General features: G+C 37.4%; 1 protein-coding gene across 1 annotated transcript; it reads right to left on the reverse strand.

Moving 5' to 3' along the window:
• Positions 1-11,851: 11,851 nt before the first annotated feature.
• LOC134377133 (olfactory receptor 10G7-like) lies at positions 11,852-12,787 on the reverse strand. The gene has a single exon (XM_063095751.1). It carries the CDS (start codon positions 12,785-12,787, stop codon positions 11,852-11,854), a length of 936 nt encoding a protein of 311 aa, XP_062951821.1.
• Positions 12,788-14,048: the final 1,261 nt, after the last annotated feature.

The following is a 14,048-nucleotide window of genomic DNA, read 5'->3' on the forward strand; positions in this document are numbered from 1 at the left end:
GGTCTCTATTTCATTTCATTCTCCTCTGATCTTAATGATCTCTTTCCATCTACTACTTTTAGGATTGGATTGTGGTTGTTTTTCTAGTTCGTTGAGGCATAGCATTAGTTCATTTATTTGAAGAGTTTCTATTCTTTTGATGTAAACATTGCAATAAACTTCCCTCTTACTACTACATTTGCAATATTCCACAGGTTTTTGAATGATGTATCTTTATTTTTGTTAGGTTCAAAAACTTTTTTTGATTTTTTATTTAATTTCTTCTTGGAGCCATAGGTCATTCAGTAGCCTATTGTTTAGGTTCCATGCATTTGTATAGTTACCAGAGTTTCACTTGTTTTTCACCTACAGTATTAATCCATTGTGCTTTGAAAAAGATACTTGAAATGATTTTGAATTTTAAAAATTTGCTGACACTTAATTTGTGACCTAACATGTGGTCTGTCTCAGAGAAAGTTCCTTGTGCTAATGAGAAGAATGTATATTCTGCAGTTGTTGAGTGAAATGTTCTGTAGATACATGGCAGGTCCACTTTGTCTAAGGTGTAGTTTAAATCCTGTGTTTCTCTGTTGATCTGTTGCCTAGGTCAAATGTCCAATGCTGAGAGAGGTGTGTTCAGTTCACCCACTATTATCATATTACGGTCTATCTCTTCTCTTTAGATCTAAGAGTGTTTACTTTATATGTATGGGTGCTCCAGTGTTGGGTGCATACATATTTATGATTTTTTTGTCTTCTAGCTGGATAGATCCCTTTATAATTAATTATATAGTGGCTTTATTTGTCTCTTTTTATCATATTTGTTTTAAAGTCTATTTTATTTGATACTAGAATAGATGCTCCTGCTAGTTTGTGGATTCCATTTGCATGGCATATCTTTTTCCATCCCTTCGCTTTTAGTCTGCATGTGTCTTTACAGTTGAGGTGAGTCTCTTAAAGACAGCATATACTGGGGTCTAACTTTTTAATCCAATCAGTCAGTCTCTGTCTTTTGAATGGGGAGTTTAATCCATGTACATTTAGGGTTGTTATTGACAGGTGTTGTTTCACTCCTGTCAGTGTTTTGCTTTTTGTTTAGACGTTTTAAATATCTTTTGTTCCTTTCTTCCTCTTTTATTTTTCATCTTCAATGTTAGTTGGAAATTTCAGTGGCATGTTTTGGCTTCTTTCTCTTTCTTGTTTGCATTTTTGTTTTAATGGCAGGTTTTGTTCTTTCTTATCTGCGATAGTGATTATCATTTTTCAGATGCTAGATGCATGTGTCCTTTGAATGTTTCTTGCAGAACTGGTTGTGTGTTGGTGAATTCCCACAATTTTTATTTGTCTTGGAAATACACTATTTCTCCCTCAATTTTGAAGGACAGACTTACTGAGTATTGAATTCTTGGCTGGCAATTTTCTTCTCTTACTATTTTGAACAATTCTTCTGTCCTGTAAGGTTTCAGTTGAGAAGCATGCTTTTAGACTGATAGGGATTCCCATATAGGTGACTTGATGCTTTTCTCTTGCTGCTTTTAGAATTCTGTCTTTGTCTTTGAGCTTTGCAAATTTCACTATAATGTGTCTTGAAGAGGATCCTTTTGGATTCAATCTGTTTGGGGGATCAATGGGCTTCCTGGACCTGAAAGTCTGCATCTGTCCCTAGACCTGGTAAGTTTTCTGCTATTTTTTCCTTAAAGAGGTTTTCAATGCCTTTTCTTTTCTCCTCCCCTTTTGGAATGCCCGTGACTCAGATGTTTGAGTTTTCAAGTTGTCTGCCTGCTCTCTTAAGTTTTCTTCATTTGTTTAAAAGTTCTTTTTTCTTGTTTTTTTCTGCCTGGGTTATTTCAAAAACACCATCTTTGAGGTCTGAAATTCTTCTTCCACTTGCTATAGCCTGCTGTTCAAGCTCTCTGTTGGGTTTTTTATTTTAATGAATGAATCCTTCAGTTGAAGGTGTTTTGCTACATTCTTTTTTAGGAATTAATCTCATTGTAAATTTCCTCCTTCATATCCTGGATATTTTTTCTCAATTCATTTTGTTCTCTAATTGAGTCTTCTCATCTTTTTAGTTTTCTTAAGATTGCTGCTTATAACTCCTTTTCAAACTTTTCAAGGGTTTCCTACTATATGGGGTCTATATTTGAGAATTACTGAATTCTTTGGTGAAGTCATGTCTACTTGTTTATTTGTAGTTCTAGTATTTTTTGTAGCTGATGTTCGGTTACCTGGAAGAGTATTTATTTCTTCTCTTACTCTGGAGTTGACTATGAAGAGAAACACTTCCTCCTCTATTTGCAGGCTCCACTACATTGAATCAACGTAGTCAAGTGTGTGATGAGCTGCCTCTAGGGTGGATCTGGCTGCTACTGTGGTGCTGAGCCATCCTTGTGGTGGCAGTACGTGTGGCGTTGATTGTGGTAGTCCACCTTGGGTCCTGCTTGTGTGGTGGTGGGGCTTTCCAGGGCTTGAGTCTGTGCCTGGTGGGGCTTTCCAGGGCCTGGTGGGGCTTTCCAGGGCCTGAGTCTGTGCCTCTGGTAGCACAGAGGGTTCAGCTCACCTCATCTCCTGCTTGGATTGTGGGTGGGGCTCTCTGTGGCTTGAATCGGGGCCCCTGGTGGTACATGGGGCTTGGCTCACCTCAGCTCCTGCTTGGGGTCCTTTCTTAGAATTTTGATCTCTCTGCTCACATTAACTATCTGTTCTTTCTTGTTGTCTATTTTTTCTATTAGAGTTCTTAGCACAGTTCTTCTAAATTCCCACTCTCATAATTCCAACATCTCTGTTGGAATCATATCTGGGAATTATTCTGATTGCTTTATCTCTTTTGACTGTGCTGTTTCTCTTGCCTTTTAGCATACCTTGTAATGTTTTTGTTGTATGAAGGGAATGTTGTACCAGGTGACCGGAACTAACACAAATAGGCCACTAGTATGAAGGTTTACAGTAAACTGGCTAGAAGTTGGACTGTGTTTAATGCTTGTAGTAGTTGTAGGTGCCAGAGGTTTCAAATATCTCTAGCATCCCCACCTTGCCTGTTTACTTTAGGCATCTGTAAGCACTATTTCTCAGAGAGTTGTGTTTTGCACCTCTTTCAGCTATCATCTACTGTTATCATCTATCGTCAATGTGCGGGTAACGTTTGAGGGAAGAATATTATCCTATAATATTTGGATTCAGTGCCTGTGTTTTTGGTGGGTTTGTGTCATTGGGGCTGTGGCTTTCCCAATTGTTTCCCTAGGTTCTCGCCCCATCTTCCCTTTCCCCCCTACTCCCTTCCTAGCTGAGGAAGGATGACACCATCCCCAATCTAATTCCATGTAGGACTGACCCCTGTTGGCTATGATTTGCAACTTTAAGTAAAACAGGAAGGCTAGAGGGGTCACACTCTGAAGTGGTAGAAAAGCCTTTCCTGCATTTGGGATGAAGATCTGGCAAAGTCTCTTGCTACTGAGAGCAGGTCTTTGTTATGGAAAAGGCTCTGGGTATATTTCACAATGATTACTTCTGCCTGAGCCCTTCCAGAGCCAAGAGGGGAATTTTCTTGGCCCTTCACCATGGAAAATTGGTGGGGTTCCTGGAGGTCAGTAAAACCCATGAATGTGTCAGAGCACATCTAAAGATAGATTGACTCTTTTATCATTGTAAAATGCCCTTTATATCTCTCATGATACTTCCTACTTGAAAGTCCATGATATCTGGTATTAATAAAGCCATGTCAGTTTTCTTTTTTCTAGTGTTTTCTACGAATAAATTTTCAACACTTTTACTATGTTTTCCTTTCTATGTGTCATCGTATTTAGTGTAGTTTCTTAGAAACCAGGGTTAAACAAAAATTATGGGAGGCCATTATTTTGAGCTGAGTTCCTGCAGTAAGCTCCCCAACAGACCAGACCAAACCAAACCAAAATGGAGTCACTCATGCTAAATGCCACATAATGAAACTGAAACTTTAAGGAAACACATAGATCCCCAAATAGATCAGTTTTTCTGGAAAACAGCAGGTTCTAGTTTACCTGAGTTAGAGTAATAAGGAAGTCCTCTCTGCTTTAACTCATTCAAAAGTAACCTGAAGTAACCTGATGTTAACCAATCATGTTCTTTTCTAGTTCTGTTTCGTTGTTCCTACTTTACAAAATCCAATATTCTGCCATTACACAGTGGGCACGCTCATTCTAATTTGTAGAATGGGCTTCCCTGAGTGAAGAATTGTAAACAAAAGATAATTACTGTAAATAGATAACTAAATTTGTTTTAATTTTGTCTATTGACACCAGATGTAATTAAGGGTTGATTTTTCTTAGGATGCCTGCCAATATATATTTTTATTTGTAGTGGATTTACTGTATATGTAATAGTCTAACATTTCACTATTTCCTTCCAATTCTTACCTTAAATTTTTTCCTTTATTTCTTTCTTTTCTTTTGTATTAATCAAAATATTTAACATATAATTTGCATTATCTTATTTGCTTTTTTCATTACTTTTAACTATTTTCTGTTATTAATATTCTGTTATATTTTTGTGATATCCAATAGCATTTTAATGAATTATAATCTACTTACATTTGTATTTTTCCCATATCCTGAATAATTCAAGAACCTTTCAGCCATTTGATTTTTTTACATTTTTTATATTTTTATCATATATTTAATTTCTAAGTATGTTATAAGCTCCATAAGATATTACTGTGGATTATTTAAACAGTTAACTGAATTTTACGTTGTGTATATGTTAACCCTTTACCAGTATTACATATTGCTTCTTGTGCTTCCATCCTTCCTTCTAGAATCATTTCATTCAGTGTTAGAATTTGCTTTCATAATTTTTATAGTGTAGGACTACATTTTATGCAGGTTTATATGTTTTTAAAAGAAAGTTGTAGGGGATTGAATTCTGTTCCCCCAAAACTCTGAAGCTTGAATTGTATCCCCCATGTTTTATGTATTAGAAACTTAGCCCTCACTGTGACTGTTAAGAGGGTGGGAAATCCTATTATGATAACTGAGAAATGGAGAGTTAAAGAGGTGATTGGATTGTAGGACCGTGCAGTAGTGAATGGATTAAAAACGGTGGTCAGGGGCATGGTTCTGAGGGCTTTAAAAGAAGACGAGAGTCTGTTTTTCACTCTATCTTTCTCTCACTGCTTCCACCATCTTGAAATGTGAGACCCCTGGGTCACTGTCACCACCACCAGATGGACTTTGGACTTCCCAGACTCAGAAACTATAAGCAATACATTTTGTTTTCTTTATAAATCACCCGGTTTCAGGTATTTTGTTATAATCAATATAAATGGACTAATACAAAAGTTAAATTTGATACCAGCTACTTTGCTGTGGTTATTTAGAAACCACAGTTTTCCTTTTCTGTTTTTAATTTGCAATTTGAGTTTTCTTTTTGCCTGTTTTAAAAAACCTTATGGAAGACATAATTTCCATTCACTAAACTGCAAAATTTTAACTAAGTATAATTTGCAAACATTTTTGGTGCACAGTTCGCTGTGTTTTGACACATGTGTGTGTCTGGGTATCTTCCACCACAATCAAGATAGAAAGCCTTTCCGTTACCACAACAGAATACCTTGTGGCACTTCTCAGTCAGTCCTCCACAACCCTGAACCCCAGACAGCTACTGACCTGCTTCTCTCACTATGGACTGGATTTGCCCCTTTAGAGTTTCCTGTAAGTGGAATCGTGTAGTATGTACTCTCCTGTATCTCTGTTCTTTTGCTCATCTTAATATTTTTGATACTTATTTATGTGTGTGTGCATATCAGTAATTCATTTGTCACTGAATGATAGTCTACTGTATAACTATGCCATAATGCATCAACTATTGCTTCCAGTTTGGAGATATTATTAATAAATAATGTAGATTCATTTGCAAATATTTGTTAGACATGTTATTTCAATTCTCTTGAGCAAAGTAGAATTGCTAACTGAAACGGTAAGTCAAATTAAAGGTGTGTATTTAAAGAAACTGGTTTTTCGTTCATCTGGTTGTCCGTCTTATATACCCACTAGCGATGTATAAGAGTTCTTATTGCTCCACATTCTCACTAATAGTGATGTTACCTTTTTAAATTTTAGTCATTTGATTGTGTGTTTAATTTACATTTCACTGATGATTAATAATGTTGGTGAGTTTTTTATTTTCCCAGTGGACATTCACATATCGTCCTTTGAAAAGTGTGTGTTGAAATCTTTTGCCTATTTCTCATAGGGTGGCTGGTTTTACTTATTGAATTGTATACTACCTTTTAAAATTCTTTATTGGATATGTGCATTCCAAATATTGACATCTACTGTGTTTCTTGTCTACTCATTTAGTTATTAATATCATTCGAAGAGCACAGGTTTCTAATTTTGGTGAAGTCCAATTTTTGATTGGTTCCTGTGATTTATGCTTTTTTTGTTATAAGAGATCTATAACTACCCCAAGTTTATAACAGTTTTTCTCCTACTTCTTTTCCTATACATTTATGTTTTAGCTCTTTCATTTAGAGCAATAATCCAATTCAAGTTAATTTTGTACAAAGAGTGAGGTAATAGTCAAAGGTCAGGTTTTACTTAGGGATGGCCAACTTTTTCGGCATCATTTGTTGAAAACACTATACTTTCTCCTTGAAAATGCCTTAGCACTCTTATTAAAAATCAACTGACTGGTATATGTCGTTCTATTTCTGGACTCCATTGTCTGCTCCATTTACCCATGTGTCAACACTTACGCCAGTTCTGTACACTCTTGATTACTATGATTTACAGCACTTATCTCCTTCTTTAAACACACAAGTAGCATCTTTTTGTGTGTACTATGTGCACTATGTGCCTACTATGCGCACCTTCATTCCCGTAGCCCTCTAGCTGCCCCTTTATTACTTAAATTAATGCTTTTGACACCTCATTTCTTTTTAATCCCTTCCAGGATTCCCTCAATGCTATGACAGCCTGATCTCTGCAGCAGAAGAGTTAATAGCATTAGGGAACAGGAAGAGCAACAGTGGTGGCCCTTCCACGTGTGGGATCTCCCAGGACTATGCCATCGAGAAGCAGCTGCTTTTAGAAGTGGTATCTCTGGGCCTCTGTGAATTTACAATCTCTGTAAATGTCTTTAGGTGTTATGGTGAGAAACAGTTTTGTAAGGAAATGTCTAGTAACAGACCTGTACAGATCTCCAGAAGGTTCCCTTTCTTGGGCTTACTTGGGAAATGTAGGAGGGGTGGTGGTTACCCTTTCCTGATCTGGCCTCTCTTTATGGTACTATCAAATGAGAGAAGTTTTCTACTCCATGTTTAGGACATAGACGTTCAACAGCCAGCACAAACCAAAGAACATGGTGACCAGTCTTCTTGATTACTGAACTTTGTGGGTTCAGCTGCTTCATCTCCAGAGCTACACCATCAACCAGAGTATTTTTCCTGAAACTTCAACGGTACTCAACCCCAACATTTCCAAAGTTAGACATTTCATTCTACCTTAACGACATAACCCTGCTTTGTCCTTATTTTGGCAAGTTATATCACAACTACCAAAGCACATAAACTTCTCCTTCAGCTCCTTTGCCGATTCTTAAATTGGATTATTTGGATTTTTTACCGCATACTTGAGTTCTTTGTATATTCTGGATATCCATCCCTTGTGAGATGTATAGTTTGCAAGTATTTTCTCCCATTCTATAGTTTGTCTTTCCTCTTTGTTGTTTCCTTTGCTGTGCAGAAAGAAAGATGTACAAATGGCCGACAGGTACATGCAAATATGCTCAGCATCAATAGTCACCAGAGAAATGCAAATCAAACCACATTGAGATATCATCTCACCCCAGTTAGACTGGCCATTATTTAAAAGACTAAGAATTACAAATGCTGGCGAGGATGCTGAGAAAGGGGAATGCTTTTACACTGTTGATGGGACCATAACTTAGCACATCCATTATGGAAAACAGTATGAAGGTTTCTCAAACAAGTACAGATAGAGCTACCATATGATCCAGCAAACCTACTGCTGGGTTTATACCCAAAGGAATGGAAATCATCATGTTGAAGGGATACCCACACTTGCATGTTCATTGCAGCTCTACTTACAATAGCCAGAATATGGATCCAACCTAAGTGTCCATTGATGGATGACTGGATAAAGAAAATGTGGTATATATACACAACAGAATACTATGAAGCTTTAAAAAGGAAAGAAATTCTGACATTTGCAGCAACGTGGGTGAGTCTGGAGACAGTTGTGTTAAGTGAAATAAGCCAGACAAAGAAACAAAAATACCACATGTTCTCACTCATAACTGGCTGCCTGGAAAGGAAGGCAGGAGGGAGGGAGGGGGGCAGAATAGGAGGAAAGAAGGAAGGAATGAAGGAAAGAAGGAAAGAAAAGACCACAGCAATATGTTGAACTTTCAGAAGGAGAGAGCAAACGTAAGGATACTAGAGATGGGGGGCAGGGATTGAGCAGGATTGGGAAGTGATAGGGCGGGTGAAGGGCATAAACAAATATCAGGACTTGTAAGAATGAATATGCTAATAATAAATTTAAAAACTTAATTTAAAAAACTTAAAAAGAAACTTTTCCATCAAGTTTACCTCCTCACACAGTGGGCTACTGTTCGTCATCCATTTCACCACTGAATTCCCACTGCTGCTGCTTCAACTTGGATTATCATGTTTTTTTTAACCTGACACAGAATTGATAAAGCTCTTTAGCTGATATTGCTGTCCTAAAGTTTAGCTTCCTCCAATTTTCCATGTTGCTTCCAGTTATGTTTCTAAACAAAAATGCTATTGTATTACTGTTACATCGTGTCATATTTAATAACCCCCCCAAACTTGCAAGATAAACATCCTTCTTCCTGGTGCTGTATACAAGTTTCTTCCTCATTTGTCTAATTTTTATGTCTCATCTTCTTATAAGCCCTATCTATGCTTCTTTTTATATTGAGACTACAGGCTCTTTAAACGGAGCTCTATGTCTGTTGAATCTTCGTACTCATAATGCATAGCACATAATAACTACTTAATGCATATTTATTTACTGAAGGGATAAGTAGGTGGATTCAGGCATGAAAACACCCTTTCTGAAGGAGAAAAAAAAGAACATAAAAATGTAAACAAAAAAATCAAACAAATTTAATTCAAAGTTGGTTTATCTAACTCTCTAGTAAACAAAATTCTAATATTTGACGGCTTTATATAGTGGCCAATGTTCATATTAGTTAAAAAAGCATCATGCAAGAGAAACTTAAAGTCTTAGAACTGTTCAATAGCTTGATTATGCTCGTGAATATATATACCTAAGCTGGTGTTAAAAATGTGCAGTACTTAGCACACACACAAACACACACACATACACAAGAACAAGTAAAAATGGGGAAATCTGAACAAGATCTGTGGATTATACAAATGTCAATATCCTAGTTATGATATTACACTATAGTTTTGCAAATTGTTACCACTGGGGAAAACTGGGAAAGTTTAGAAAGACTCTGTATTATTTCTTACAACTTAATATGTTTTTACAATTATCTCAATAACATTTTTATTTTAATAGAGATATTGATATTTACTTTATATATCTTCACTAAAAAATGTAAATTACTTTCAGTGTGGTTTTGTGTAATACATAATTTTATAGTATTTTTAATTTTTAAATTTAAATATTGACTACACATACTTTGGAGGTAGTGTGGACTACCACCACTTATGTACAACATGTGTTGATCAAATCAATGTTATGAGCATAGATGTTATTACAAATTATAATTATTCTTTATGCTACTTACCTGATCTCTCTCCAATTCCCCTCTCCCTCCCCTTCACCTCTAGTAACCACAGATTTGTTCTGTCTTTCTGAAAGATCAGTGTATTATTTTGGGCTTTTCTTTCTTGCTTTCTTAGCACCCACTTATGAATGAGGACATGAGATATTTCTCTTTATGTGTCTGGCTTATTTCACTTAACATAATTCTTATAGTATTTTGAATCTCCCAGCATATTCTCAATTTAAAACTAATAATGGATCTCTCCTCAGGCACCCATTACACTACCACGGTGTACATTAGATGGTGCTATACTTGTTTTATTCTTGCCAGACAATGACCTTGATGAATGCAGAGATCTTGTCTGTTGCATATATATTGTTTATCACGTGCCTTAACATTAAATAAATGTCCAATAACATTTTCTATAATTGTGAGTTAAGTAAAATCGTGCGATGTTACAAGGAATTGAAAAGAATCAAAGTGAAATCAGTGTCTAAATAATTTTGGCCTCTCTGTAACTCAGTTTTCTCCTTTGCAAAATGGGTTGGGTTATATAATGGGCCTTTGCAAATTTGGCTTATTGGAGTGAACGCCAATAATTAATCTCCTACATAGATCACTGTTTGACAGTTTATGTTGGTCATCCTTTCACATGTGATATGAGTATCCTTCTCAACATAGCTTCCCAGCTTACTTAGAGCAATCTAGCCCAGAAAAGATGTTCTTGCTAAACCATCTCTGCAGTGCAGTTACTGTAAACCTGAGGAGTTTAAAAGTGTTCCTCGAATCTAGCAGCTACCTCGCTCTTTGTTGCTTCTTGGTCTGCTAGGCAGAGTTAGCACGTATTGCATTAGCAAATACATGTGACATTTAAAGTAAACATTTATTTTGAGAGAAATTACTTTACACTTTCAATATATGTATGTATTTGGATGACTGATTGTGAGGTTCATGGCCCAAACCTCTCCAGATGGGATCCAAAATTTACTCAATATTTCAAGCCAAAAAAATGTAACTTACAGCCATAATGTAATCACATGGGAAGTATTGCCTAGTACATTGTTCCAAATTGGGGATACCCTCAATATTTTTTGACTATATATTTTTGTCTCTAATGCTCTTTGCTTATTCTTTTTATATTTATTGTTTGTCCCCTGTTTACTGACAAAAATTATTTTAAGATTGCTGAAAATAGGAGCTTTGTATTTAGGATAAGAAATCAGGAGCTCTGTAAATGTGGAAGGGAAGTCTAGATAGTTGTTGTTGGTGAGCAATACAATGTGTAAAGGGGCAAATGTTTACTTTCAAAAATCTTGGAGTGTAAAATAAATAAAGATAAAAGAGTTACACAGTTTTCATTAGCTCATGAGTGTAAATAAAGCCATTATTCAGAATGAAACATGTTTTCTCCAGTATTTTCTAAAGTAAAAATTTCATCATATGGATGCTGTATTATACAATGGATTATGAATACTATAAGTGCCTTTTTTAATTTAAAAAGTATAAAACGTAGGCAAAATATTTTTATAAACTTCGACTCAAGTTGCAGTAAATAAATTATAACAACATTGTAATGGATAGTAATTCTGGAAAGTATTTGTATAAATAGTAAAAATGAACTACTGTTCTGATGATTTACTCAATGAAACATAGCAAGAAGAATAGACTATTATCCTTACTCTTAGAATATCAACATTAGGGCCGGCCCCGTGGCTCACTCGGGAGAGTGCGGCGCTGTGGTAACGCCGAGGCTGTGGGTTCAGATCCTATAGAGGGATGGCTGGTGCGCTTACTGTCTGAGCGTGGTGCGGACCACACCGTGCCAAGGGTTGCGATCCCCTTACCAGTCGGGGAAAAAGGAAAAAAACAAAACAAAACAGAATATCAACATTAAATGGCTACATTAACTGGGATTCTGCCAAACACCCAAGAGGGAAAAAAATAAAATTAAAATTTTATTAACCATTCCATTATTTATTCCATTTTTTCATTCCATGAAAAAATTAAGATTGACTAACTGAAATGCTCCTTCCAAGAGAAATTATCATTTTGAAGGTTTATTTTAATTATAAATAAAATAAAGAAGTTAGGCATATCTGGAATTTCTTGATTACTTACCCTGAGTGAATACTGACCCACTTTTCAGTTTCAACAGAGCTTTCTGCACCTCCTTGTTCCTCAGTGTGTACACAGCAGGGTTGAGAAGGGGGGTCAGCACAGTGGAGAAAACTGCCACAACCCCATCCACAGCCTGCTTAGAGCCTGGCCTCAGGTAAATGAACAGACCAGGACCAAAGAAACAAAGGACCACGATACAGTGGGAGGCACAGGTCTGGGAGGCCCTGCGTCTCCCCTCTGAGGTGCGGATCTTCAGGATGGAGCAGACGATGGACACATAGGACAGCACTATCAGGACAAAGCAGCCTGAGGCCACCACACCAATGTTGACAAAGATGACCATCTCGTTGGCCGAGGTGTCTGCACAGGCCAGCTTGAGGATGGGTGGTGCATCACAGAAGTAGTGCTGGATCTGGTTGGGCCCACAGTAGGACAAACGGAAGGTCAATGTGGTCTGCAGAGCAGAGTGCAGAGAGCCACTGAGCCAAGTGCTAGTGGCCAGGAGGGCACAGGTTCTCCCACTCATCATGCTGGTGTACCTGAGCGGGTAACTGATGGCCAGGTAGCGGTCATAGGCCATGACTGTGTAGAGGAAACACTCGCTGCTCCCCAGAAAGTGGGAGCAATAAAGCTGGGCTATGCAACTGTGAAAGGAGATGGCCCTGCCCTCAGGGGACACCAAGGTCATCAGCATTTTGGGCACTGTGGCAGTGGAGAACCACATGTCAATGAAGGAGAGGTTGGCAAGGAAGTAGTACATGGGGGTGTGGAGGCGAGAATCCACCCTGATCAGCAGCAGGATGAGGAGGTTCCCCAGCACGGTGAGCACATAAATCACCAGGAAGATCCCAAAGAGGGGGGTGTCCAGCGCTGGTGCATGGGAAAGGCCCGTGAGGAAGAACGTTGTCACGAGGCTCACGTTTGTCATTTCTTCTTATATATAAGGCTCTGTTCCTATGGGAAGGAAGGCAAATCTAGCAGTTATTGAGAACGTATTTTGTTTGAAATGTATCAACTACATTTTCTTTGATGGAGAACACAAGGACTAAATTGTCTTTTTGCTTCAAAGTGGGGCTTTGAAGGGAAATGATTGCTTTCTTATTCTGGTACTGAAATCAGCCAAATGGAAAAGAGGAGTGAATTCATATAAAATCAGGCAAATTCTAAACGGGAGAGTAAAGTTTGTATTTGTTGACTGTAGAGTCAGGAAATACATACCCAAAGTTGCAACGGTCCAGTATTGGCAAGCTTTCCCCATGGATAAGTCTTTATTCAAGTGCCTCTTCCTCTTGCTTTATCTAAGACACACACATATATAGATACACACACACTGTCTCTCTCACATCCACACACAAACACAAACACACACACTTTCAAACATGCAGATTCAGTCTGTTTGATCATCAGAGAATCTGTGTTATAAATACAAATTTCTACAGCAGTCTTCATCCTCGATGGCTGAGAGAGAAACTGCCTTTCTCTGGTCAGCAGCAGAAGTAACAAGGCAGGAGCCCAGCAATGGTCTAGAATTACTGGGAGTCTGTCTTCCCTTCCTCTCTCCTACCCTAGACCATACCTTCCCGGTCATGTGCAAAACCTAACCCTACACTAACGCAGTCACTGTCACAGTGCCATCGATTTCCTCAACTCCTTTTACATTGTGTCTATTTCCATTTATAAATTTCTATTATTTCTCCCTCCAGGATTTTAAGCAACCAGTTTTCCTCCCTGGAAAGCATGGTCAAATCTTCTCACGATATATTTTGAGATGCCCAAGAATTAGATCTGCTTAAGTAGTCAAGAAGACTAAACTATCCCTGGTGCTGAGTCTCAGGACTGAATTAAATGTAGCAATATAGTTGTTATAAAACAAACACAAACATGCTTCTAAAAATAAAGAAAAAACACTTAGTTTAAAATTATTTTTATTGTTTCTAGAATGTTCATTACTCCAGAGTTTGACTTAAAGTTCTTTTTTCTTTTCTTTAAAGAGTGGGCTGGATGTCCCAGAAACTACGTATACAAAGAGAAAAGAAATGAAAAGATATAAAGAAGCTCAGAGTCATAAATCTAAGGTTTACAGAGAAAGCATTTTATTAATTTAAGGTTTTGCATGATGTTGAGTCTTTTATAAAACAATGCAAAGTTAGCTCTGTAAATTGTGACTAAGGCAACCTGAGCCAAAGCTG

This window comes from Cynocephalus volans, chromosome 4 (genome assembly GCF_027409185.1).
Source record: "Cynocephalus volans isolate mCynVol1 chromosome 4, mCynVol1.pri, whole genome shotgun sequence".
NCBI classification, from domain to species: Eukaryota; Metazoa; Chordata; class Mammalia; order Dermoptera; family Cynocephalidae; genus Cynocephalus; species Cynocephalus volans.